Here is a 25,935-nt window from a genome sequence, read left to right on the forward strand (position 1 = left end):
AAGGGCTTTCCTGAAGCACCACTGTGAACTCACCTAAGAGGAACAGTGAAGGGCCATAATACTCTGCATTACTGATGATGTGCTTGAGTGAGGTAGGCAACGACCCATCCATTACTTGTGAGAAAAAGAAGGTGTACAAACACCTATTAACATCCAACATTTGCATAATGAAATACATAGATCTTGAGGCATTACTGAAGAACTTGTTAAGCGAGTATAAACAAGATGAGTGCAAGACCCTTGATCTCAAATATATAGAATAAGTAAGAGGATGCTAATGACTCACCATGGCGGATACCATCAGAAAAGGCAGGGTCCTGGATGGCTTTCTTTAAGAAATTTAGCATCGACTTTAACAGAGCTGCCCTCTGGGGGATACACTGCATACCTAGAGAGACAGAGTGCCATAGTGATGATAGAGCACAACAGTGGCAAGTGTTTTTTTTTTTTTGTTGTTTGCGTTTGCTGTGTGTACCTGCACGAGGCGTGTTAGCAGCACTGCTCTGTGGTCGGTGGTCCGCTTCTGGTCTGGAGCCAGAAGATGTGGACGGTCCAGGGCTGCTTTCCATGGCAACTTCTGACACTGTGAGAATACATTATGTTGGCAAATGAACACAAGAGCCAAGGGAGTCTTTATAACTTGGAAATATTGACTAATGGTGTAGAATTTAAAATTTAAGCCTTGTTTAATATTAATTTTTGAAGGTGAAAACATTCCTCAAGTCTTAGGAATAGCTACTTACTCTCCATGTCTGTGTCCATGTCCTCAGACTCAACAGCTGCACTAGGCCTCTGGATCTTTGGCTTGATGACAAAAGGGCACTCTTTCCTCGACAGGTCCACCTCATGCTGCATATACAGAGTAATTAAGGGAGTGATGGACAGGATAATGAGTGAGTCCGAAGGTTTGGCAGAAGTTTCAGTGACTCTATAGCTGAGGCTGCTGTGTCAGGAACAGATAAATGCAAAGTGCAAAACCAACCTCTAGCCTGCAGATGAAAATGGAAAGGCCGCTGTGGGACTGAAAGGCAGCCATGTCAAGATTGGTAATGAGGTCCACGACCCGCACTGCTCGCGTCACAAAGGTGATCTGGTCCTGTTCATCACCCAGGAACTTGATAACCTATGAAGTTAAAGATAATAAAAGGGGTGTGCTTAATTTTTTTTTTTTTTTTTTTTAAACAACAACTACAACTGGTAACGACGTATTGGTACAATCAGAATACCTTCAGGAGAGCTTCCATCATGCCACAGGACACAAGGGCTTCCCCTCCAGCATCATAGCTAGCCAAGTGGTAGAGGAATGAGAAGAGTGCAGTGGCAAACTGGTGCGGGTAGGGTTCCATCAGAGGATCTAGGAAATAGGAATCAAAAGTTAGCAAACAAGTTTCCATTTTAATTTGCCCACTTCCTTGTGCAACACACGCTGAGGTGTTCAACAAAAATCTTTGGCTGCATTCTCACCAATCATTGCTTGTATACAGTTGCGCACCAACACAGGCAAGAAGCCGTGGTAGGAGGCAGTGCCAGTGCAGTCGATGATGTTGGAAAGCTTGGGTGTCCGCTCCAGATGGACAATCGAGGTTAAAGTGCGCAGAGATGCAGCTTTGATATCCTGAAGAACAAAATCAAACACAGGATTTCAAAAACCAGAAAGTGACTCGATGATACTTCTGCATTGACACTGGTGAATACACTCATTAAGATCATCTGAAAATAGTTTTAGTCTGACAAGTCGCAAATGATATCTGTCATGTGTCATGGTTTAATGACATAATGATTAAGCAGAAGAAACTGACTACTTTCTTACCACAAGCTGTTTGTCTGTAATTTGTAATACATCCACCAGCTCCTCTATCAAGCCGTTATACAGAATACTGTTGGCTGACTCTTGGAGTGCATTTGAATACACTGCAAAGAAACAGAAAACATCATAAATTAAAGCCTGGAACAAACCCTTTGTCAATTCATCTTAGGAAGAGGGCTCCTACTCACCCAGTATTGAGATAGCGTGCAGTCGGGCCTGCACCGCCTGCAACCTCTTCTTGTGATTTGAGAAACCATGAGCCAGACGAATGTGTGTGAACAGCAGGGTCTGCTTGTCTTTAGGGATGTTGTACATCACTGTCAGCGACTCCATGATCTCAGATGGGCTTTCTGAAATCTGAGAGACACAGAACATGTGTAAGTTGAACAACCTAAGGTGTTTTTACTCAACTGTCAAGGACACAATTCAAATCTGACTGTACCTTGTCAAGCTGCTCGATGTGAATATAGTGTAGTGTGTTACTACTTGTCTGCTGGGGAATAAGAGTTTAGAGAGGTTTAGAAAGAAGTTGGGGCATCAACACAACATTCCACAAATATGATTCATTTTTATTACATAATGATTGCATTAAAAATGTTGTGGTTTTTACCTTCCTCTCTACTTTGACCTCAGGGCCCGGTTCAGCGTAAAACTCAAAGTGCAGTGTGGTGGCACTGGGAGGGTACTTCTGCTTAAGTTCCACCAGGGGGCAGCACAGTAAGGAAAGATAGTTTATAAATAGTGGTTAATTGGTCTTGTTTGACAGCCTTTATTCATAAACATAAAACTAATAGTCCCACAGCTGTAGATAGTTGATAGAGACAGATATTAAACATCACTTTGTAAAATTCTTACCGTCATAAGCAGATCCCTGCAGCACTCAGCCAGACCAAAGCCATTCTCCTTTCCTCCCCAGCTCTACAAAAGAGAACAAAGAGACTAAACAATACAGCTCTTTCTCTTGAGGGACAGCTGGAATCATGGCAATAGGAAAACAATGGCATTCACTAGACCTCAGCCAGGTGTTGCAGACGGGCCAGCAGAGGCGTCCTTTTGTCAGATCCCAGTCTTGTGATGTAGTTGGATCGCTTACTGAACACATAGAGCAGGTTCAGCACAGACAGGACCACCTGCATGTCACATGACGCTAACAGGGTGGTTAAGTGCTGTAAAAGGGATGGGAGTAACAGATAAAAGAGGGTTAAAGTTAGTGAGCTGCTTTACTTTTTCCTCATTTGACATATGTGCAGTCCAGAAAAGCAGAGTCAAGGTCAGGAGTGTGCTGGATTCAAGCCTTACCTCTATGGAGCTGTACAGGTGCCTGGAGAAGCTATACTCAATGAGCAGGGCTGTGAAGTTAAGCACTGCCAAAAGCAGAGCTTTGAGTTGTCCGTTATCGGGACGGTCACACACCAGCAGCCATGACATGTTCTCCACTGTCTGGCCTGCATCGCAAAGAATGCCATCAAAGCGGTCCAGCAGATCAACCCAATGGTACAGCTCACACTGAGGAAGACAAACAGAATAATCTTCAGTGATCAATCAAAGTGATCGATGAAGTAGTAGTAGTAGTAGGTAAAATATTCCAGGATTTTTATTTTCCTCAAAAACACATGGAAGTATTTTCAGAGGAATGAAGTCTAAACCAAGCATATGACAGATCCCCTACAGTGAAACCAATGTGAATGTCATGACTCTTCATGACATGGATGAGAACTGTAAATTGTACTTCCTAGTTGGCATAGTTGTTTGGTTTGGTTTTTGACACTTGAAGTGGTTACAGTCAATAGTTTTTACAGTTGGGACACATGGAAACAATATACAAATAAAACTGCTGAAAACCACCATCCAGGAGATGTTTAAATACTTCCAATTGTTTATATTCAGGGTGGTATCAATGTTTGCGTTGCTACTCTCGGCACAAACAGCATACCTGTTCTTGTCAGCTGCCCATTTTATGATTACTTCTTAAGCTCTCCGGTGGAACAGAGGTATTATGTGCAAATTCAAAATGCTCATAAAAACAGGGGAATAGAAATTACTTACTGAATAACTAAGGCACCCTTGTGGCCAAGCAGACCAAGGGAACAATCTCATTAAATTGGTTAAACATAAAAACAATCTCTTCGTTTCAGCCCTCCATCCATGCTAAAACAGCATTTCCTTTGACCTTTTATGTCCCCTCTAACCTACCCTGTAGTCTCCCATTTTAAATGTCAGAATAGTCGATTACACAACATGACTGTTGTCATTAACCTTATGCTGATTTTGTCGCAATTTTACTATAATGATTTACAGCGCAGTAGCTGTACTGATGTTTAACAAGTGGTGCCGATGAGTCGCAATTAAATCACTAGTCATACTCTTTCTTTTGTAAGATACCAGAAAGACAAAAACAGGCAAATGAAAGCCAAAAAAAAGTGAACTCGGGTGTACTGAATGGAGGGGATTGAGCAGTAGAGGACACTGAGCTGAGTAGGAAATGCTAATGTGGATTTGTGCTTATGTCTGTAATATTCCTCACAATCATTGACCAGTGGGTGCAAGTCATAACAGATACACAGTTATGACAGGGTTCCAAAAGTAAAGACTGAGGGAGGTGCTTCTCCCTCTTTTCTCTGTGGCTTACCTTGCCAATATTCCAGGTCTTGATGTGCTGCAGTTCAACCAGCAGCTGCTCATCACTGCATGCTTTGAGCTTCTCTATAAGTATCCTGCAGTCGGCAGGCTGTTGGTTCAAAAAGGTGCACAAAATGGTTAGTCAAGCTGAGTTCAAAGGCCACCTATGCTTCTTTTCTACTAACATAGTATAACACAGTATAACACACTTTAGGGATGCTATGACATGCTGAAATGTTAAAATTTATATTTCTACTGTGAACTCACAGAATGGGGCAACTGCGCTGACATGTAACATTGGTACTTTTGTCCTGCTTATGTGCAGGACAAAACTATCACCATCTCCACTCAAAATTGAGATGTGTCACTGCACTAAAATAATTTGCCTCAACACTGTTATACAGTACATCCAAAAAGCAGTCGTGGTGAAGCATACTGTCATTGAAACAGATAGGAGCCTTATAGTTTGGGGATCTGTCCTCCTTCAACATAAACTCAGAAGTGTAAGGGTTTTGTCACTATGCAGAGCAAAAATGTACTGCTGCTACTTAATAGTCACCACTGCTATGACTTTTACAGTGAAGCAAATGTAGAAAAGAGGATTAGTAAAAGAAGCAGTCACAGCTAACTGGTTAGATAAAGATGTGCAGATGAAGATATCTACTGCTGTATGTGCAAATCTCAAACCTCCATCATATCACTCGGGAACACCTTTAACAAAGCCCTCCTGTTAAACACAAAGTCATGTGGGCTGTGCCCCCATTATGGGCTCCTGTCACAGTTTGTGATGGTAAAGCTCAGTTATCCCAACTGTATAGAAATTAGCCGCTAGTGAGGCTAGGAATGGCGACACACAAAATATTATGCATACTCACAGCTTCCGTAGGAGTTTTCTTTAACTTGCTTCTGTCGACCTTCATTGTCGATAATCTCTATTTGTTGCTCCTGTTAAAAAATTGCCACGTACATCAGAAACGAACACGTGATTCTGAATTTCAATGTGTTTGATGCTGAACTACATATAGATGTATACTTCTAAAATAACATCTAAATAATGTAAAACCAATGCAACATTCAGACCCAGAATTAAATGTTTATGCATGTACACAACATATGTGAAATGTACTTACAGAAAATAATTTGGCAAAACCCACTTAACAGCATGTTCCAGTCACGTTATCTGCAAAATGGTGGTGTAAAAAAAAAAAAAAAAAAATCAAAAATCAAACAAGCAACAGTGTCCCACATATCACAATAAAAAAAACAGTTTTAAAAATGTGCAGACTAATCTCAAGAAATGAAGAAATGATGGTTCCTAAAAAGGTGTAGATAAAGCTGTCATTTAATTGGATAGCACCAGATTCATTACAGGATGCCTAACAGTGTATTCTAACTAAATATGAGGATAAAGAGATGACAGAGGAAGACTACTTTAAGTAAAATAACAAAACACAGGCAATCAGAGACAGAAAATCTTGAATTTTGACAAAGCACTCAAATAATTAGCAAGGACAGTGAATATGGGTATATTCCTTTAAAAATCTGTTGCAGCTCCCAAATGGTCGATCATAATCATTAGATAAATTGTGATAACGATAGGACATTTGTTTAGGTTATCTAGCAAGATCTGATCATCACAAAGCAGACTCAGACAGAGCATTAGCTTGAGGCTAACTAGCAACATACGACACAAAGTTAATTAAATTAGGCTGGGCCCTATTTATTGGCCTGAAGTATCTGTCTAACCTTTCTCGTAGTTGGAAATCCAGGTGATATATCAATAAAACAGATCGCTACCTGACTGTGTGCTTTCCCTTCATCAACTCAAGAGACTTGACGCTGACAGGTTAAGTTATAGCTACCTAGCTAACAAGCTAACGTCACCCTCGCTAACAGCATAACGTTATTTACCTATTGTTAACAAGTCACTACATACATGTTGGACCGCAGTTACTAGTCACAAACGACACTGGTTTGCTGGGTGACTGGCTAGCAACACGTCTGACGAAACAAGAGACGTTGGGAAGCTCACCATACCAAAGAAATAGATCGGTAACGTTTGCTACGGAGTTGATGTTAGCCCCTAACCAGCTAACTGTGAGCTACCGGTAACGTTAACGTTAGCAAACGATCCTCTTTTGAAACACTTCAAAGCATTTGAATACCACCAGACAATATAAAAGTCATCCAAGTCACAAACAAATCATGTGCGTAATCAACGGCAAACACATAAATGTAGCTAACCAAAAATCAAGCGGCTTTAGCCGTTTGTGCCACAGCTGTCAATCCAGATCTCTCAAATTCACCATGCTGTCCTGACCTGACTCTTGACTAATTTAGGTCGGGGCTGTGCAGGCCGCAAAAGAAGACCGCACTCCCCACTCCTGCACCATCCCCGCTCTAAGTAAAAACGAAACCGTAAACACCAGTTGGTGACCAGCGACAGTAAGATGGGTGTGTGTCAAGTACGTTGAACCAGGTAACGTTACTTTGTTAAGGCTCTTACCCTGGTTCCTCGGCTAGACAGTCGTAGCACGCGCTAGCTAGTCGGCTAGCTACCGTTAGTTGAATAGCAAGCAGAAACGCATAATAACTCGCTGAATCATTGTCGGACGGGTCTAACGTGACACTGCGAGTTCTGTTTTCAGTTTTCGTTCAGGCAAATTGACTACCGGCTATCGACTGGATAGAGAAGTGTGCTCATCCGTCCGTTGGGGTATTTTTCAGAGTATCCGCGCTTGTTTCCATAGCACAGAGGCACTAGCTGTTGGCACAGTCATCATGACTCTGGGTAGTGTGCAAAAAGTGAATAACGTTACGGCAGGGAATCAGTAGCCACTGTTTATCGATGCAGCGCATGTTAATATAGGGCAACTGGCCCTCCGTGGAACACATCACCTTAATATTTCATGCGGTCCTTAACATCTAAGATCAACACAGGTGTCCAACTGACAGCATCCGCAGCAAACGACCAAAAACACTATAATATCGACTATGAATACATATGCCTGCATAATGGTTTTCATCAAAATCTATCAGGCGCATAACTGTCAGCCTCACCATGGGGAATGCATTTTCACATGCACATCACAAGTACTGAACATGCCACAGATTGTGAACAGTGAATCAAAAAAACTGAAGTATTGACAATGCAACAACACAGCTGCAGTATTTGACACATGCATACAAAGTAAAGCTCATATTATAAGAGCATATTTACTAAAACTGAAGCAGAATTATGACTTAATCAGGTAACAAGGAAAGAGGTATTCAGCAGCCTCGTTTTTATGCCAGCTGATTAAAGCTTGCTAATGATGGCACTGATCAATGTTTCTTCAGTTAGTTCAGTATGTGGGCTTTTTTTTCTTTTTTATGTTAGCCACATTAACAACATATGTACCAGACCAATATTGCCATTCAAAAACAGATGTTAAGTGCTTGATTCATTCTCCTTACTCCAGCTTCATAAATCCATACAAAACACATGAACAATATTAAAAGCCGCCTGTTTTGAGGGGTTTACATGTTAAAATTGAAGCTATTTTACTTAGTGGACCAGATCACTCCTTTTGCCTCTAAAATATAGAATCGAATACGCATACAAAGTGTGTGATGTTTTTATTGAAAGAACAAATATTAGTATTAGTTGATATTTATGATGGTAAAAAGTTTAATAATTAGTAAACTATATGCATGATTATTACACCTGTAAATTCCATCAAATTTCAGACACAATTTACAGAACAGTGCAGTTTAACAAATGGTTTATTGAAGCCACTAAAAAACACAAGCTGCTCTCTCAATTATAATAGAAAATAAACTAACTATGTCAAATAGATCATCTTTATCCAATCGATGAAACTGAATAGCACTAAGAAAAATGGATTTAAAGAATGTTTCCTCTGTCGACACATCAGTTTGAGTCTGATCTGTCCCGCAACATCATAATTTATTAAAAAAATATTTCCAGTCTTCTTTTAGCAGATTTAGTCTTAACTTATATGCCACCTTTACATGATATTTTTTTTTTTTACAACTAATACTTATTTTGGCAATATTTAATTTTTTTCCCTATTATTTCCATCAATTTTATTTACATGTTCAACATCAACATCTCTGGGTTATACTGAGAAATGCTTGTCTTGTTTTTTAAAAAACAAGTCTTTAATATCAGCTGATATTGACTTATCACAAATATTGATATTATATTGGCAGATTAGAAATCTAAATCCCACTGCATAAATGCTTTGTATGCATGGATGCATTTCAATATATATTTTTCTTATTTCACACGTAAAATATTTCTCTTATTTAAAATTACTTATTTTCAACTCAGTTTTATCAAAATATAAATTCTCATTATTTACTGTATTTGGTCTCATCTCTTTAATATCAAACGGATTTCTGGAATAACAGTAGTGTTTCTGTCACAAAAAAAGGTTGATCTTCTCTTGGTTACTCTCCCATATCAAGTATAACATTCAAAAGTCTCACACTGGTCAGCCTCTAGGAGTTGGTGAGTTTTTCCAAAAGTAATTTTATGGTGCTATGAGCAGCAAAATCCTTTTGCCACTGAGCTCAGTTGTACTTGTGTGAACTACAGCTGATAAATGCAAATTACAGTAAATCATGCCAATACTATCTGGATAGATAGATGAAGACCACAGAGAAGAGGAAATACGTTAACATTGTTTAGGGTGAATTGTCCATGTAAGATGCTACACAACCCTTCACTTTAAAAGGAATATGAAGAGCTTAAGGTAATTTGCTGAAAAAAGTTATTCAGATTTACCAGTGTAGTCAGTGTAGTAAATAAGTTAGATCTACATACCAGAAACTGCTTTGGTTCAATAGCTCCACCATTCTCATCCTTGGCTTGCCTGCAGTTTCTTTTAACTACCTGAAAACACACAAACAATGCAATCCGATATAAGAGATTATTCAAGCAGCTTGGAATTGGCAAAACATTTAAACTGGCAGGTGTAACAGAGTTGTTGAAAAGCATGAGTACTAATAGCAACTTCCAGCCCAACTATATAAAGACATACTGTGATAATGCTAACAGATGTGTTATGTGGGACAGAGTTCTGATAAAACTGCAAGATATTCTGTCTAGCAATCAGTTACATACTGTTCAACACTTTTTTCCCTGATGTTAAATTAAAACCTGAGACATTATCGTACCTCTTTGGCTTTCTATGCAGCTGACACTTAAAAAAAATCACAACTCAGACTTGCTTTTGCTATGCCTGTACATGCCTTGGTTAGGTCAATCAAACTGATTGTAAAAGTCTGCAAGACTCATTATGAATAACCCACATATGTATGTATGTAAGCAGTGCTTCGTTTGAAGCATCCTGAATTGTAGAATATAAATATCACTGAAGTGAACTGCCTGGAACTGAAATGGTTGTTATCAAAATCACAACATATGCATGACATACAATAGCTGAGGAGCCCCAAATTAGAGTTACATGCTCATATACTGCCAGACAAATCACCTCCAGGTGTACTTATGATCATTTTAAGTGTGCCAGGCTGCCAGCTAAGGACTAGTATGAATTGTTAAACTCAGTCATTGTCTTTTAAATTAATTGATACAGTATGCAGCATTCTTTGCAACAAGTCCACTCCTCTTGTTGTCATGTCATCCCTATGGTCACTGATGACGAGGACCAGAGGGGATGCTGACAGATTCACTGTTTTGGTTGTGTGTTCATTGAGAGGCATCACTAACGTTACTTACTTTCAACGACATGTAAATGTGATGTGTATTAGTGGTTGGAAGCCTATTTGAGAGTGCGATGCTTCCCACATCAATTAATTAAATTTGCAATACCTCCCTGAATAATTACGTCCACAAACAACAACGCAGTACTAACATTAATATTAGCTACTGACCGTGGGAACTGGTCAGATCCTCTGCATCTGAAAACACTGTAATGTTAAGTTAATAGCTGTGGATAATAGTACCATTAATGTTAATGGACTCCAAGGGTGTAGATTTGCCCATGGACGAGGAACATGTCCCTACCAATATTTTGGGAAGACAGAATTATCTCTACCAATATTTGAGTGAACACGTTTGCATTATTCACATTCTATAAGTTCTGTGCACAAAAATAAGGGACAAACACAGTCTAGTATTGATTCAGCAGGGGACAGTGTATTTTATTTTTCAATGCGGGATGATCGCGTTTTATGATTAAAGGCAGAGCAGAGCACATATACACACACTCCTCATACAGAGACAGCCCCGAGCAGGGTTGTGTCTGTCAGACGGCCTGAAGAGGATACTACCATTTCAACAGAGCAATACCATAATGCACAGCAATATTACAACCTTTTCTTCTCAATATTATCCTTGTGTTCTCAGAGAACACAGATGTGTGGGATTTGTTTTGAGTGAGTAAAGTTTTAAATAAGAGCAGAATCACACAAGAGCTATTAAAGTCCAGGAATTTGTAAATAAAATCAATTAATGTATCACTGAGGTGAATAGGTGCCACATGCACATTTAAAGTGGTAACTTCCCCATACAACAGACACAAAGGAGGACAAAAACGTAAATCATGCCTACATGTGTTGACACAGCAGGGACGTCATAAAACAAGGAAGAAGAATAAATATTTGAATGCAATACAGAATGTCTGAGAGCTTTAGAGCATTATATTTTCATATTTTGAATTGTCACCTGATTTTTCTTGTACATAATTAAACATTTCCGCTATAAACTGGTGCATAAACCTTCACCAGAATACAGGAAATGAAGTGTTTGGACCCCCAAACCTCCAGCTTAATATGTGTCCCCATCAAGGTTGAAATGAAAGCTAGGACTCTGCTACACTCCTTAACTCGTTTATCACTCCCAAGTTAGCGAGGTTAGTTGTAGCCGTGTGAAATCACCTCACACTGTTTACCAATATTACTGGGGTAACGTTAGCAACCTAACGTTACGCAGTTAGTGGCAACATTAATGGTGGTGTCGTGGCGCTAACGTTAGCAAAGTTAAAAGCTAGTTAGTTAGGTGACGTTAGCTGGGTTCACTAGCAGTTTGTGCTAACGTTAGTTACTTCGGCTTCGATTCAGCTTTAACGGCTAACGTTAGCAGATTAGGAAAGTAAGTCAAATCTGCAGTCTGACACACATTTTAACTCTCACCGGGTATTTGTATCATCATTGCCGAGGAAACAGAGGAGTCACTGACCGAGGATACCTCTTTGACTCGTAGTTGTACAGAGGCGCACATACCCACACACAGCGAACATGAGTGTGTGTATGTGTGTGTGTGGCATGTATGTTTGCGGGTTTCGCGCGAGCTAACTAGCTAGCAGCGGGAGCTCCGCACAATGCTCTATCAGTGGGATCATGGCTAAATTAAAAATGGCGGTTTACATAGCACAGGATCCGTACTTCACCCTTAAAAAGACACTAGTTTTGTGGTCTCAGGTCGCAGTGACGGGTGTGAATCATCGACGGTAAATGTTGAAGAAGAGAAATGTCTGCCAGCAGTTAGCTTAACCCCATGTCAATACTGTGGAATAAGTCTTTCTGCTTACCTCGAATGCGTGTTACATTTGCTTCTCCATCTTGCACTAGCGAGTGGTAGGGCAGTTTGGATCTCGCGAGAATACCTGCTGCTGCGTTTACCCAGGGCACTCCCTTGTAGCTGTTGTACAATAACGATGCTGGTGCGTCTTGGTCTCAAAGAGGGCACCCAGCCTCACTAACTGGTATTTCCACCCCCAACCTTTTTACTAGATGTGCACACGAAAGCACACAGCAGAGTTCTCCAGAGTTCTTATGAAAAATATATTTTAATTCAGTTTAATATGAAAGTGTATTCAAACTCACTGACAATTTGGAAATAAAGACTGGACATTTTTTAATAACAAATGTATTTGGACGGGTAAAGTTGAGCAATAGAAATAATGTTAAGATGTGAAAATAATTGTACAATAATTCGTACAACAAAAAACCCTGAGAAAAACTGTAGTCACCACTGATCATTAAAATGAATTATGTCTTGACATTAAAATGTACGTTCATTTGAAAAAAATCAGTGTTGATGTGTTTAATACAACACAAAATTACTTGTGTCTTGATGACTTTCTGATATATTCCATTAATGCCTAAATCCCACCTCAGTGACTACGATGAAAAACAGAGTTCTCCAGTAGACCACAGTAAACAGAAACCATTCATTTGGACCACAAATCACAATTTTGGTGATTTGGTGGTCCCATAATAAATTCAATGAAAAAAAGAAATTTTGCCCAAGGTATACTTTATCTGTTCCAGGTCGTAATTAAACACATCATGTTTAAAACACACAGTACACACCAACACAAGAGTGAATATCAACAATAATTAATATAAAACTAAATTGATGAAATTAAACAAGGGCATTTTTTTTTTCAGAACATTTCCACTATTACACTGACAAGACAACATGACAAACTAAGCATGACAATTACTGCGTACAAATATAAAAAAATGAACTATTTCAGATATTTTCCAAATACAGCAATGTATCATGTACAAGTTATGTTAAGAAAGATTTAAAAGTTTTTTAACTATAAAAGAACTTAAATTACAACATATATTTACATGTCAATTCATGTCCTGCACCTTCACAATGTTTTCACACAATTAAATCTACAAGTCTGCCGACATTTTGATAAGTAGTACATTCTGTGGAAAGAAAGCACGTCTCTAGATCTGGCCCGAGAATGCTGCTGAAACTTTGGGCTCAAAAGGTTAACAACTTGCAGGAAACTAATCTCTTCATGTCATTATATTTTTCTGCTCTTCCAATGTAGTTATATAAATTACAAAATATTACAAATATTTACAATGACAACATAAACTGTAAAAAAGAAAATTCTAACAAAGCAATGGACACCATTTTTGTACAGGTATTAAGTGGTTGAAAATAATTAAAGTGGGGACCAAGAGGACGAGGTGGTGAAAACATAACACGTTAAAACAGGCTAAGAGATGACAAAATGCTGCCTTGTTAAATAAATATGATGAGAATAAATAGAACTGTATGATGTTACTCTTGGCATCAGTTGAGCACTTTTTACTTTACGTGTCGAGCTACAGTATAAACATCAGTGACAAATTCCTCAAAAAGAATGAAAACATGTGGCGCTCTGAGTGCTGACCATGTGCATACACTGGATTTTTACAAAACTGTTTATTGTGTGTAACGAGTGGTATCCTGTAATCATCATGCCACACAAGAATGTGTTTATGAGGTAAAAAGACTAAATACAAGACTACAACTGCATGACTGTGTGTGTGTGAGGGCTATACAGACATTACATTTTACCTAACTAGAAAATGTGTTTTTCTTTCCCTTTTTAAAAATCATTATGGACAGCAGAATGTCTTTGCATTAATAAAGCCACTAAAAATAGCCTAAAAAAACATAAACTATTGGGTTTTCTCAAATTATTACGCTAGTTAATCTAGCTACTTAAATCAGTGTCCACCTGTCATTTTGAAATATGTCACAACTTCCCATTGCCAATGCAAATGTTTTGTAATCATTCAGAGTTACTTGCAATTTGTAAAAAGTCACAGATGTGCCTCTGAAAATGCCTTTATGCCGATATGGACAAATGGAGTGCCACAACAGGCTGCAATTGCTGGGCAGAGTAATTGGTGTAGGACAAGAGATAGTGAGGTTCAATAACAGGTGAAAACCATAAACAAATTTATCTGGAGTACAAAATATAGATCGCTATCTCTATTTCCTTCAGACCTACTTTCACAAAAAGCTTTTTCTTCATTCCCACTTAAAAGTCTTTTAGCCACATATCCGACAGCTCTCACAAGAGAAGTTTGCCGTTACGGTGGATTTTCAGAATTTTTCCAAGTCTCTGTTTTGCAGTTGCAAGTCCTTTCTTTGGACGTTTCCCTATATTAAAGTAGAAGGGGAAAATATATTAGAAAATATGCTACACAGAGATATGCTATTATGCTGTCAACAATTAATGTTTATGCATACCTTGACCGACTCCTGTTGTGCCTTGGCTGGCTACACCTGCAGGGGATGTACCAGAGTGAGAGCTGCTGTTCTGCGGAGAAAGTGAAGGTCGGCGTGAAGTGAGGAATACGCCAGGGGCCATGGCTCCGCTGCCTCTAGGCCCCCCAGGGCCAAAAGGTCCTGGTCCTGCCGTGTATTCATGATCCAACAGACTAGCAGAGTAGTAATCCATCCTCCTGTCTGGGCTGAAGTCTCCTGCAGACTCTGGGGCAGGTGGTGGTGAGGGTGGAGCTGGCTCAGTCTGAACAGGAGGAGGAGGGGCTACAGGAGCAGGAGGACGCTGCTTTTTGGTGTACTTCCTCTTGGCAGGCTTTTGCTGCTCCTGGTTCATAAGCAAAAAAAGAAACAAGGGTAATTTTCTTTTAGTGAAAGATGCTTCTACCACACATTATTCAATGGGCACATACTTCACAGATCAATACGCTTTGTTTCCCGACTCACTTGTTGTGCCAGCTTGGCAGCAGCTGCTGCAAGACCAGTTTCTACAGATGCAACTCGAGCCCCTTCCCTGGCTGGCCGATCCTGTTTGGGAAGTGTGGGCATCACCCTGGCTATAAATGAAAATAAATCATTAAGAGATCAACCATTAAAGAGCTGAAAGGCAAATCTGATCTGTCGTGCTATTATGTTTAAGCCAAGCACCTTTTGGGCTCCAAGGTGTGTCATCCCAGTTTTTCTTCCGCTTCATCTTGGCCTTGTTAGCATGATCCTCCTCATCAGACTCTAAGGACGGGTAAACTTAAACAAAAATTTCATAACATTAGTTAAACATTGGCTTGATCAATGAAAGCTTTGTACAGCAGCAGGTGTAAGTCACTGAGTGTTTTACTCACCATAGTCTGAATCTTTAAAACAGGTTCCCAGAGTCTCTTGCTCATCTGGACTGTCCTCGTCACTAAGATGACGGGCTGGTCGTTTAATTGGCCGTTTCCCAGGCCGCTGGATGACAGGTTTCTTCTCGGGGCTTCTCGTCTTTTTGACTCCTCCGGTCACCCATACCGCCTTGCCACCCTTTTCCTTGACCACCCCTAATCCCTCTGTCAGGCCTCCAGAAATGGATAGAGGAGATGAAGAGGAGGAAGATGAGGACGAGGAGGGGGGGTTGGCCATGGACAGCATACCCTGTATGGCATCCCGAGTACTGGGAGAGGCTGGGGCTTCCTCGCTGAGAGGGGGAGAGAGTTGAGTAATCAATCGTCATCTCAAAAATAACCTCCTAAACATAGCGTACAGTCAGAGCCGTTGCAAATATGTTAACTATGCGAGTTTCAAAGGTTATTGGATTCTTGCAACAACACAGTGAGACATTTATTCCCACTTCTGTTCTAACGTGTTGCTCTAGTCACTCTTATCCAGAGCTCAGAAAGTCTGCATAGCCTAAAACATCATCACAAACTCTTCCTAAATATGAGTGCTAAATAAATAAAATAAAAGGATCACATGTGATCAAAGTAATCTAACCTGAGTGCTGCAGAGTCCAAGCCTGCCACTTGCTTGCTGGCCTTCAGTAAGTCCAGGATGCCCCCTGCTCCACCCTTCACCCCGTGAGCAGCTAGTGCCTCTTCATCTGTGGTGTAATCCTCCTGGAGCCACATGCACAAACATGCTACTTAACCAGTGCTATCACAATAAAGTTCTGATGGAAAATGCGTGATCTCAGCCGTGACTGCTTGTTTATATTATGCAGCAAGCTTGCAAATTGTGATATGCTGTGAACCAGCCTGATCAAAATGGAAACAGTATTTATCACTGTAGTGAAAATTAGCGAGATAAAGCAATTGATTTGATCTGATTCAACTGGAGGGGAAAGAAAGTGAATTTAAGTGAGCCACTACAATGTAAACAACGTCATTTGTGATGAGCTATTATCAGCTTGATGCTAAACTTGGAAGTAGAACCTTGTATGTTTGGTATAAAAAGCAAAAAAACTCAAAACCATAATGCAGTCAGTGTTAAGAGTGCATTATTTTTTCATCTTTGAGACTGACTAGTTTACTGACAAATACTTCTTACTAACAGATCAAAGATGGCATTCAGAACTGGCTACAGAAAATCTGACTGGTGTGTCCGTCTCATAATAATGATCTCACCTCAATGTCAAAGTCTACCTCTCCTGGCTCCCTGATGCGATTGGGGTCGGAGCAGGGTTTGGCTCTCGGCAGCTTCCTGGGAAGACCTGATGGGACAATTTAACACAGTGAGGTTATAATAGCAAGACTGCTTTGAAACCATACTACTTAACTATATAACTTGATGTTCTGTTTATACATGCTACCACCATGGAATATACATAAATACAATATTCAGTAGCTTTGTTATGTAGATGACATGCAAATTTATGTCCCATTAAAAACCAGTGAAGTAGGCAATAGTCAGTAATTATTATGTAGTTTGTCAAAAATAAATGCTGGAAAGAACCTCCAGAACCTTCTCCAGCTAAATGAAAACACATAAATAATTATCTGTGTCTCCCAAAGTTGATTCCTATTATAGAATAACATCTTGGCACCCTGTCTACAAATGTTGAACCTGCTGCCAGAAACTTGGGTGTAATATCTGACTGTGACCTTTCATCTACGGAGGTTGTAAGGGTCGTTTAATCATGTTTTTATTAGCTGAGGAGCATTTCAAAAATCCGGTCTTTTCTCCAAGAAAGTAATGCATGCTTTCGTCTCATCTCAGTTAGTCTAATTCACTGAATTTAGGGTTAAGCCCAAACAAAAACATCTCATGCCCTCAGCTGGTACAAACGCAGATGTTCAGCTTTTAACAAGCACTAGAAAACAAGATTATCGTCGCCCTGTTAAAGACTCCCTTCACTGGTAACCAGCGAGTGTTAGAATTGATTTTAGGACTTGACTGATTACATTTAAAGCACTTTTTGATTCAGCTCCCAGTTACACTGCTGAACTGCTGCTCCTCTACGAGCCAGAGTGCAGTCTCAGATCCTCGGGCAAGGCTCTGCTGGCTAAAAAGTCCCAGCTAAAAACTAAAGGTGACCAGGCTTTTGTGGTCAGGGTCCCTGAGATCAGAAACAGCAACAACTTTTCAATCACAAAAAAATCGTATCATTATTATTATTATTATTATTATTAATGAAAGTAAATAATTTTATTACCAACATGTCTTATTAATTTAATAATACTGCATTCTATTCTTTTTTTTATTACTTTGGGGTATTTTATTTCTACTTCTAACGTGTTAGCTGTCTGATTTGATTTTATTGCAGCCTGGAAATGTTTTTTATTCCAATTTTAACTACGTCAAGCACTTTGTAACTTTGTCTTGAAAAGTGCTGACAAAAAACATTAATTATTATTAATATTATTATTAGTAGTAGTACTAGTAGTGTATAAGGTTCTACACTTAGCCAACTATCCAAGTGTTTAAAGGGATAGTGCACCCAAAAATGAAAATTCACCCATCATCTACTCACCCATATGCCGATGGAGGCTCAGGTGAAGTTTTAGAGTCCTCACAACACTTGCAGAGATCCCAGGGGAGAGGGGGTAGCAACACAACTCCACCTAATGGAGGCTTACGGCACCCCAGATTCAAACGTCCAAAAACACATAACTGAAACCACAAAATATCTCCATACTGCTCGTCCGTAGTGATCCAAGTGTCCTGAAGCCCCGGCATAAAAAGTTGTTTGGAACATCATCATTTGAACTCTGTTTTTAGCCTCATTGTAGCCTGCAGCTCTGACTGCCTCTCTGTGCACGGCGTTCACGTGTGCGCACGAGACCAGCGAAAGCACATGAACACACATGTGAACAACTTTTTATGTCAGGGCTTCAGGACACTTGGATCACTATGGACGAGCAGTATGGAGATATTTTGTGGTTTCAATTTAGCCTGAGTGTCAGACTGAAGCTCCCAGAACCTTCAGTCTGACATGGCTTCCATTGAAGGCGATTTACAAGGGGGAGGGAATTTGATTTTTCCCTAACCAATCACTAGAGATCAACGACTCACCCAGAATCTGATGTCATTAGTATCCATGCCTCGGGGGTGCCGAAAACAAGCGAGCATTGCCCGTTTAAAATGTCTCCGTCGTCGTGCACGCCCAGCTGCATCGCCGTTAAATCCAGTTTAGCAGCTTCCTTAATTTGGTCCTCCATTAACGCGAGTAGTAGCGAAATACCTCGATAGCATCGTTAATGTGGTCTGTAGGATCTGTAGCGGTCGCCATTGTTGCTATCCTCACCAGTTACCTACCGGCGTACAGCTTGACATCAGCATGGCGCTGATTGGCTAATCGCTAGACCCCCGGTGTTCACTGGTCCGTCCATCGTTTGGACCAGATAAATCGCAAATTCATTGAAGTATGCCAGACCAGAGATGCAAGCCTACTCAGTTAAGTGGGCGGGGTCTATGGTCTGGAACCAGGCTAGTTTCAATTATGTGTTTTTGGACCTTTGAATCTGGGGCGCCGTAAGCCTCCATTAGGTGGAGTTGTGTTGCTACCCCCTCTCCCCTTGGATCTCCGCAAGTGTTGTGAGGACTCTAAAACTTCACCTGAGCCTCCATCGGCATATGGGTGAGTAGATAATGGGTGAATTTTCATTTTTGGGTGCACTATCCCTTTAAATAGCTATACTGCTCTCTCAGAGACTTCATTGGCAGGTAAAGGAACTAAAGAAATGTTGGTCCGCACAAAAGCTACAACATTCATTTGAGCATTCATAATGCTCTTGTTTAAAGTCAAATTCTCACCGCTTAGTTTCTTTTTCTTGCTAGCTCCTGCCGGCTTGCGGCGGGGAGGAGGGGTCTCATCAATCTGCAGCTCATCCTCGGACTCAAAGTCAGACAGACTGGATCCTTCCGCAGCAAGATGTTTGAACTTTCCTGCACTTCCTGCACCATTACTGCTGCCGTCCTTCTTCCTAAAATCAGAGGATCAACAGGTAAGAGCCAAAACCTTTGATAAGACCATAAGATCACAAAAGTAATAGGAACACAACAAATGGCTGCAAAGCTTACCCTTGGATTTTTCCATTGGTCAGCACAAGTTTCAATTTGCTTTTATTTAGCTTCCCTTCAAACTCCTCTAAAGGCAACTCCAACTGAAAGACAGAGAAGAATTGCAAGTAAATATGAGGATGAAACATTCAGACACAGATGAAATGCTGTACAAGCAACACGAGTGTCTGCAAACGCCATACCTTGTTCTTGTTTTTGGACTTGCCAGGTTGAAATTTTTTGAGTGTGTGTTTGGTGTGGATCTCAATGAGGTCAAGTTCTCCTGCTTCTGCTTTCAGTAGCCCCTTCTGACTCTTCTTCTTGGTTCCTGGGGGCCCAAGACCCCCGAGCACCTCCTTGGGCTTGGGGCCTTTCTTTTTTCCAGGGGGGCGTCCTGAATTCTGAGAGGTGGTCAGGGGAGCTTTAGAGAGTGGTGAACCAGGATACTGAGGTCCAGTGCGGCCAATGTTTTGCTGGAAGATATCCTATCAAAAGAGAGTAGCATTTCAATACACACATGAAAAAATAAAATAAAGATAGAACATGCATAAATGTTCTGATTCTGCTACCTACCTCAACCAGACGAATCTCCTTGGCCAGGTCCTTCACTAGCGTCTGAGTATTGATGGTTTCTGGAATCTCCACTTCATGGTCTGCTAAAGCCTGAGTGCAGGGAGACAACTATCAATCATCTCACATAATAGTTTATAAAGTTAACTGGATGCACATAATAAGACATTTTAATGCTGCATTTTTGTGTATACATTCAAAATGTAAAAGAAACAGTTTGACATTTGAAGCTATAGCCAGCAGCTGGTTAGCTTAGCACAAAAACTGAAAACAGGGAAACAACTAGCCTGGCTCTGTGAAATGGTAACACCTCCTACCAGCAACTCTAAAGCTCACTACTGAACACAATATATCTTGAGTGTGTAAAATAAAATTGGCCATTTTATGGCAGGTTATATGCCAGATTATTTCTTGGGTGTGACCAGTAACTTCCTGGAGTGTCTGCTGGTTGAATGGAAACCGCTCAGAGCCAGGAAACAGTCAGACACATGACCCGCTGTCATTTATTTATACTAAATAAACAAACAAACACAATAGTGAGCTTAAGAGCTCCTCAAAGGAAGTCTCTGTGCTAAGTTAACACAGTCAGCTGAAAGCTGTAACTTCACAGTTAACGGACAAATATGAGAGTGGCAATGATCTTCTTAATTTCTTCCAGAAATGATTAAGCAGCATTTCCAGGTATTTTCCTGTGAAAACAGGAGCTGCTGATCTACTGCTGCCTTGATTGGCAGTTTGTCTTATTGTGTGACTTTGATTAATCCAAACTAATCCTTATAAACACCAAAGTCACACTATGTTAAGTGAGGTAAAATTACTGTTTTTGTCAGTGGAGTCTGGCTTTGAAGACAGCATAGATAAGTTTCACTTGTAGTTCACTTCCCTGTCAGAAAGGGCTTTCTGTTTGGGAAGTACTGAGCATACGACTGGATATATGAGACTTGGTTTATACCGCACAAGTTGTGTGAGCATTTGAAAACAGATGTTTTGATGTTGTTAAACATGGTCCCCTATGACTTCGATTCATCAAGAATTTTCTCTATTTTTGGATTCCTTATTCAGTGGAGGCATTTGAGAAAAATGTTTTCTTTACAAATTCAATGTAACATTAGCAATTCAGGAGGTGACGTATTCCTTTAGTGGTGCAACTGAACATAACCTTTTAAGATGAAAAATGTCCTCTGCATTATCCCTTTTTCAAATCTAATCGTATATGTTATGTTTACATAAAAATATGATTTTTATGTAATAATAATTTTGCTGTTGTGCCTCTGCTCCAGCAGTCTGGTGGAATATGAAACAAATTCCAGCATGCCAATGTCACTATTACTTATGGATGGAAGTAATGAAACAAGAGGGAAGAGATGAAAGAATGATATACAAAAAGGTAAATATAAGATAAGATTTTGCTGACCTCTTTACGGGTCCAGGTACGGAAGGCGTTATTCAAGGCCTTCGCTCCATGAACCAGGTAAGTGGCAGGATGTCTGCGGTTTTCTCTCAAACCTGCGAGACAGAGTAGCACACGATTAATAATATCAAGATGACACACAACAAGCACAGGCCACTCAAGCAGTAGACATAACATAAATATTTGGAACTTAATTAAACTGCCTCACCTCTGAAGGTATCAAGAAGGTGCTTTCCAACATACCAGCACACTGTCTCAAAGTTGGGAAAGCTGAACATCTCTGCTGTGCTTAATCTCTTCTCTATTTCATATGCCCTAGAAATGACAACACAGCACATAGGAAAAGTCAGACATTAGTGGTTATTACCACAAACTTGCAGATTTTCCCTGCAGAGATGTGACCGGAACAGCCTTACAAACTACAAGAGAGAAACTACAGTGATTCAGGGCTAAATGTTCCCTTAGTACATTGATGTTTAAGTTTGTCTGGACTGTCATGAATATTAGGCAAACCACAACAGATCAGTATAATGTGAGAGGGGCTGTGGGATATGACACCAGAAAAGTAACTGTTTGCAACACAAAAAGGATCTGCCAAATGTTTTGTTCTTTTTTTCTGGTTAATTTTCTGCTTTTGGTATGTTACTATATTGAAACAACTTGCAAATAAAATTTAGTTTCACTTTCATTTCTCACCATCCTCTGTTTGTCTTGCTTTTATAGAACAATGGGAAAGTCAGGTTCACAAATGTTGTTTAAATGTCAAGACCATTAAAAGAACACTGCAGTCAAGAAGGGCAACAGTAAGATTACATGGACTTGGAATAGAAAACAGTCCTGAGGAAACTAACCGGAGCTGCATGTCAATGTTGAGACTATGCAAGAAGTTTCCTCCAAAGGCCAGGCAATCCACTGGAGTCAGCACAGCATGGATCCACCCTGGAAGACAAACACGTGACATAAGTGTAAACAGTATTTGATTCAGACTCATTTGACTGTCATAAACTCTGGTGAAACCATTTGAACTAACAAAGCAAACAGAAGCATTGCAGCTCACCTGTTGGTATGAACAATGTGTTTCCTTGTTTGACAGAGCACTTGTAACACATATCAACTTGGTCTCCAAAGAACATCTCATTCTGGTTAGATGAGGAATTCCAACGCTCAAAAAGTGCCAAGTTGGCTGCAGTGGGGGAAATCAGGTAGAAGATTTTCTCTCCCTAAACAGACAGAGAGAAGCTATTTATATAACACCAATTCTTTTTTTTTTTTTAAGAGAAAATTTTGTGGTCAGTGTGACTAAAACTTCATAAACTTGACTGTAATTGTTTTTCTTCTCACCCTCAGGACGTGGTACCATACTGAGGTACCTCCAAAGTCAATGTGGAAATCTGTGTAGCTGTCCTTCACTCCCATTAGGCAGTACTTCTGCACATTGGGGCGCTCAAATACAGACTCTTCAGGCCAGAGGTTTTCCACCCACGACAGTTTCCTCACAATCTTAGGAGTCTCCACCAAGTTCGACAACCTAAAACAAGTCAAAACTTATGTTAAGTCTTCATTCAAAACATCACATCTGTAACAACTCAACTTAATTTGAAAGAGAAGTATTATTAAACTCAAGTTACAAGACAATGCATTAAACGGATGAGCTGAACTGTCAGCAAAGAGATTATCTTTGTGTACCTGGTCTCAGAAAACTCCAGACTGATGACGTTGAGCACTCTGTCTCTGTTGGGGCTGTTGTAGTATTCAACAAAGTCTCCCAACCGCATCTTCAGGTCACATTGGCGAGACACATCAATCACATCAATTTCCTTGTCTGCACCTGCAATTAGAACGAATAAGTTTGAGAAAACAATATATATTATGTCCATGATAAATATTAGCCTAAAAGTCTTTACATAAATCAGTACAGATCTTTGCATTTAAATTAAGCACAACAATTTTACCAATGTAGTGCTCTACGTCGCTGACGCTGAATGATGCTGGAGGAAGGGTCATGCCGAGTCCATCCCGCCTCAGTACCATGACAGGAACACTGAATGAATGCTCTTCCAGAAACTCGACTGTCAGCTGGGCCCCAGACGGCTTTAGCAAGACTTCATCCGCACTGTCATAGAAACACAGACGACGACCAAAAAAAAGTGTTGACTGTGATCACAGAGAGAAAATATTCCAAACAGAATGCTTTACAGTTATGTCCCAACCAATACAGGAGCAGAAACTGTCAACACATGGTAAAAACACACACATATATATATATTGCACACCATACATGAAGTAAGCACAATAATATCTACACTACACCAACATTAATACGATCTATTACAATAACAATAAAATAAAAAGTAGCTTATGTACGCCATTTAATCGAAAAACTAGATTTATATTTAGCTTCTGCCTTTGCAGGAGACTTACCCTGGGAAGGTGCGGCTCCGTAGCTCCCTAACAAACTGTGGGCTGCCTGTTTTAACAGGCCGACCTGGCTCTCTAGCTCCAGCAGCACCACCATCTGTCTGCTTATTGCCGCCACGGCGTTTGCGCACTGGGAAAAGGAGAAACAGAGAAACAAGATAAGCAAGTGCATCATTATGTAAGAGTAAACCAGTAAGAGTAAACCAATTAGATTATAAAAAGGTACACTCAAGAGATGGTAACTTACTGACTGATGGCCCATGGGTCACCTGACAGTTGGGGCAATGATACAGGTCAATCTCAGCTGCTTTGTCCTCCTCTACTCCAACACAGCTACACAGAAAACATACTTATATCAGACCAAGAATGCACAGGAATAATAGCTGACTGTGCTGTGGAGGGTTGCATACAGAGTATACCCACAGGAATCATGCAACTAAGACAACACACCATAAATCACACAACTTAATAACTAAATCTCATTGCACAAAATGATCATCACAGAGGTAAATCTGAAAATGACTTACCTTCCATGAAACCAGTCTTGACATATGTCACACTCGATCATGAAGCGTGTCACATCATAAGGCAGGCGACACAAGCAGTACACCGGCACCGATGCCATAGTGAATGTGTGTTCAGATGTCAAACTCTAACTCAGGTGGAAGGGACTGTTTAACAAACTAAATGCTCTATTAATAATTATGTGGTAAGGGTAATGTTATTGTTGACTGTAAGTTCGCTTCCAGATTGTTTTTACTGATACACATGTCCACCGGGATTCACTTGGAAACCTGTTGAAATATAGAAGAGAGAAAAAACATTGTAATAGCTTGTCATAACACACGACAATAATCCTTCATAATACTTTAACACTCCACACCGTAAACGACTAACGTAAAAACTACTGCTAGTGTAACGTACAATAGCTACTACTGCAGCCCAGTCAACTAACGTTAGCTGGGCAGCGAAACTGGTCGTTTCAGTAGCATAACATCGATCTTAGGAGTATCAACCACTTCATATACTACATAATTGGCACGGCAAAGTTGTCGTCTTTCATTTGTCGATTTTTTTTAAATTGAAACATTTTGCTGCTGCTAACTAGCTGTTAACAGTAATGTTAGCCGACTGGCAGGTCCTAACGTTAGCTCACTGTTTGTAAACATGCCCCTTGAATGTTGTATTGCTGTCAAAGGACTAACGTGTTTAGCAAGTAAGCAGCCGTTAGCCGCATTAGCTCCAGATGTAGCTAACCGAAAGCTAAGCATTTGCGAATATGGTAACTTAAACTTCCACAAGAAAATAGTTTGTGCAGTTAATTTAGCTTTTAAACTTGAGAGAAACACTACATGCACCAAACACGGTTAATTCATTTGAGCTAAACAAAGAAACGTCGTCCGCTACGTTAATTGATATTTAACGCTAGCAACTCACCGAAATCTAGCTGCGGCAGGCCAAGCATTCGAAAGCCGTTGTAATCCCTACGCAAGATCGGGGGTAGCTGCGGCCTTATTATGCAACGTAAATTATAAACAATTTGCTTCACCACATTTTTGTTTATCAACTCCGTAATGCCCAAATTATGGAGGCTGAGTCCAAAAATTTACACTGGACCAGAAAACTTAAATCTGAAGCGACCCAAACCAGCACAATAACTACAAATAACGGCGTATTGAACTACATCAACGCCATTTCAAAGGCAGTAGCGTCAGACGGTTGTTCGTCGCTGTCTGCTACCGAGGAACAATAAAGTTGTCGACAGTCAAATGTGGAGTAGCGTTCAAGAAAAAAAAACGTTGCGGAACGTTTGTGTGGCAGCAAAGTTACAGAAACATGTAGATAAATATTTTTTATATACACTGTAAAAACCATACTAATATAGTAGCCTGTATGTGTTTTTATTTATAAAATCTAAAATATATATAATTTAAAAAAGGTCAGTAAATACATCAGTAAGTAAAAACGCGAGAACAAAGCAGTCACAATTCTAAAAACAAGTATTCATTTATTTCGCATTTGCTTATTTTTTATTTTCACCCCAGTATTTATTCTACATTAGCATAAAAACTATAAAGATGTCAAAGA

The 25,935-nt window shown here is 40.0% G+C and overlaps 2 protein-coding genes and 1 long non-coding RNA gene across 16 annotated transcripts in view; 1 reads left to right on the top strand and 2 right to left on the bottom strand.

Annotated features, from left to right (window-relative positions):
* huwe1 (HECT, UBA and WWE domain containing E3 ubiquitin protein ligase 1) overlaps window positions 1–12,055 on the bottom strand; it is a 44,318-nt gene extending 32,263 nt beyond the window's left edge. For 7 of the 14 annotated variants that reach the window (XM_078170054.1, XM_033629313.2, XM_078170051.1 and 4 more), the window contains exons 1-19: window positions 11,986–12,055; window positions 9,258–9,326; window positions 5,557–5,606; window positions 5,302–5,371; window positions 4,437–4,535; window positions 3,107–3,313; window positions 2,821–2,973; window positions 2,663–2,725; window positions 2,418–2,495; window positions 2,250–2,297; window positions 1,996–2,164; window positions 1,811–1,911; window positions 1,465–1,615; window positions 1,227–1,354; window positions 983–1,123; window positions 744–849; window positions 476–583; window positions 287–388; window positions 34–114 (exon numbers count right to left, since the gene is read on the bottom strand). In XM_078170054.1, the coding sequence (XP_078026180.1) occupies window positions 34–114; window positions 287–388; window positions 476–583; window positions 744–849; window positions 983–1,123; window positions 1,227–1,354; window positions 1,465–1,615; window positions 1,811–1,911; window positions 1,996–2,164; window positions 2,250–2,297; window positions 2,418–2,495; window positions 2,663–2,725; window positions 2,821–2,973; window positions 3,107–3,313; window positions 4,437–4,535; window positions 5,302–5,346 (1,780 nt within the window). In that variant the 5' untranslated portion in view covers window positions 5,347–5,371; window positions 5,557–5,606; window positions 9,258–9,326; window positions 11,986–12,055. Of the gene's footprint in view, window positions 1–33; window positions 115–286; window positions 389–475; window positions 584–743; window positions 850–982; window positions 1,124–1,226; window positions 1,355–1,464; window positions 1,616–1,810; window positions 1,912–1,995; window positions 2,165–2,249; window positions 2,301–2,417; window positions 2,499–2,662; window positions 2,726–2,820; window positions 2,974–3,106; window positions 3,314–4,436; window positions 4,536–5,301; window positions 5,372–5,556; window positions 5,607–9,257; window positions 9,327–11,985 lie in introns of all 14 variants that reach the window. The other 7 variants (XM_078170052.1, XM_078170049.1, XM_078170042.1 and 4 more) reach the window with 3 other exon arrangements.
* A 169-nt stretch (window positions 12,056–12,224) lies between these two features.
* phf8 (PHD finger protein 8) lies at window positions 12,225–25,578 on the bottom strand. Its single transcript, XM_033629498.2, has 22 exons — window positions 25,285–25,578; window positions 24,375–24,641; window positions 24,095–24,180; window positions 23,851–23,977; window positions 23,382–23,542; window positions 23,116–23,257; window positions 22,771–22,957; window positions 22,487–22,649; window positions 22,281–22,368; window positions 21,638–21,744; window positions 21,433–21,524; window positions 20,022–20,111; window positions 19,652–19,933; window positions 19,470–19,552; window positions 19,203–19,372; window positions 16,574–16,659; window positions 15,945–16,066; window positions 15,317–15,648; window positions 15,126–15,221; window positions 14,925–15,034; window positions 14,445–14,805; window positions 12,225–14,354 (listed from the first exon to the last, which is right to left on the bottom strand). Exons 2-22 carry the CDS (start codon window positions 24,470–24,472, stop codon window positions 14,266–14,268), a joined length of 3,072 nt encoding a protein of 1,023 aa, XP_033485389.1. The 5' UTR covers window positions 24,473–24,641; window positions 25,285–25,578; the 3' UTR covers window positions 12,225–14,265.
* Window positions 19,255–22,286, top strand: LOC117258514 (uncharacterized). Its single transcript, XR_004501768.2, has 3 exons — window positions 19,255–19,393; window positions 21,299–21,405; window positions 22,153–22,286. It is a non-coding gene; the product is annotated as an uncharacterized LOC117258514 (long non-coding RNA).
* Window positions 25,579–25,935: the final 357 nt, after the last annotated feature.

The sequence above is a fragment of the Epinephelus lanceolatus genome, chromosome 8 (genome assembly GCF_041903045.1).
Source record: "Epinephelus lanceolatus isolate andai-2023 chromosome 8, ASM4190304v1, whole genome shotgun sequence".
NCBI classification, from domain to species: domain Eukaryota; kingdom Metazoa; phylum Chordata; class Actinopteri; order Perciformes; family Serranidae; genus Epinephelus; species Epinephelus lanceolatus.

Excerpts from the sequence above, each read along its gene's own strand:
- phf8 (XM_033629498.2), bottom strand. The coding sequence starts at position 24,472 with ATGGCATCGGTGCCGGTGTACTGCTTGTGTCGCCTGCCTTATGATGTG. Across the intron at positions 24,181-24,374 it reads CAAGACTGGTTTCATGGAAG|CTGTGTTGGAGTAGAGGAGG; the intron begins GTAAGTCATTTT and ends TTTTCTGTGTAG. Across the intron at positions 19,373-19,469 it reads ACCAATGGAAAAATCCAAGG|GAAGAAGGACGGCAGCAGTA; the intron begins GTAAGCTTTGCA and ends CTCTGATTTTAG.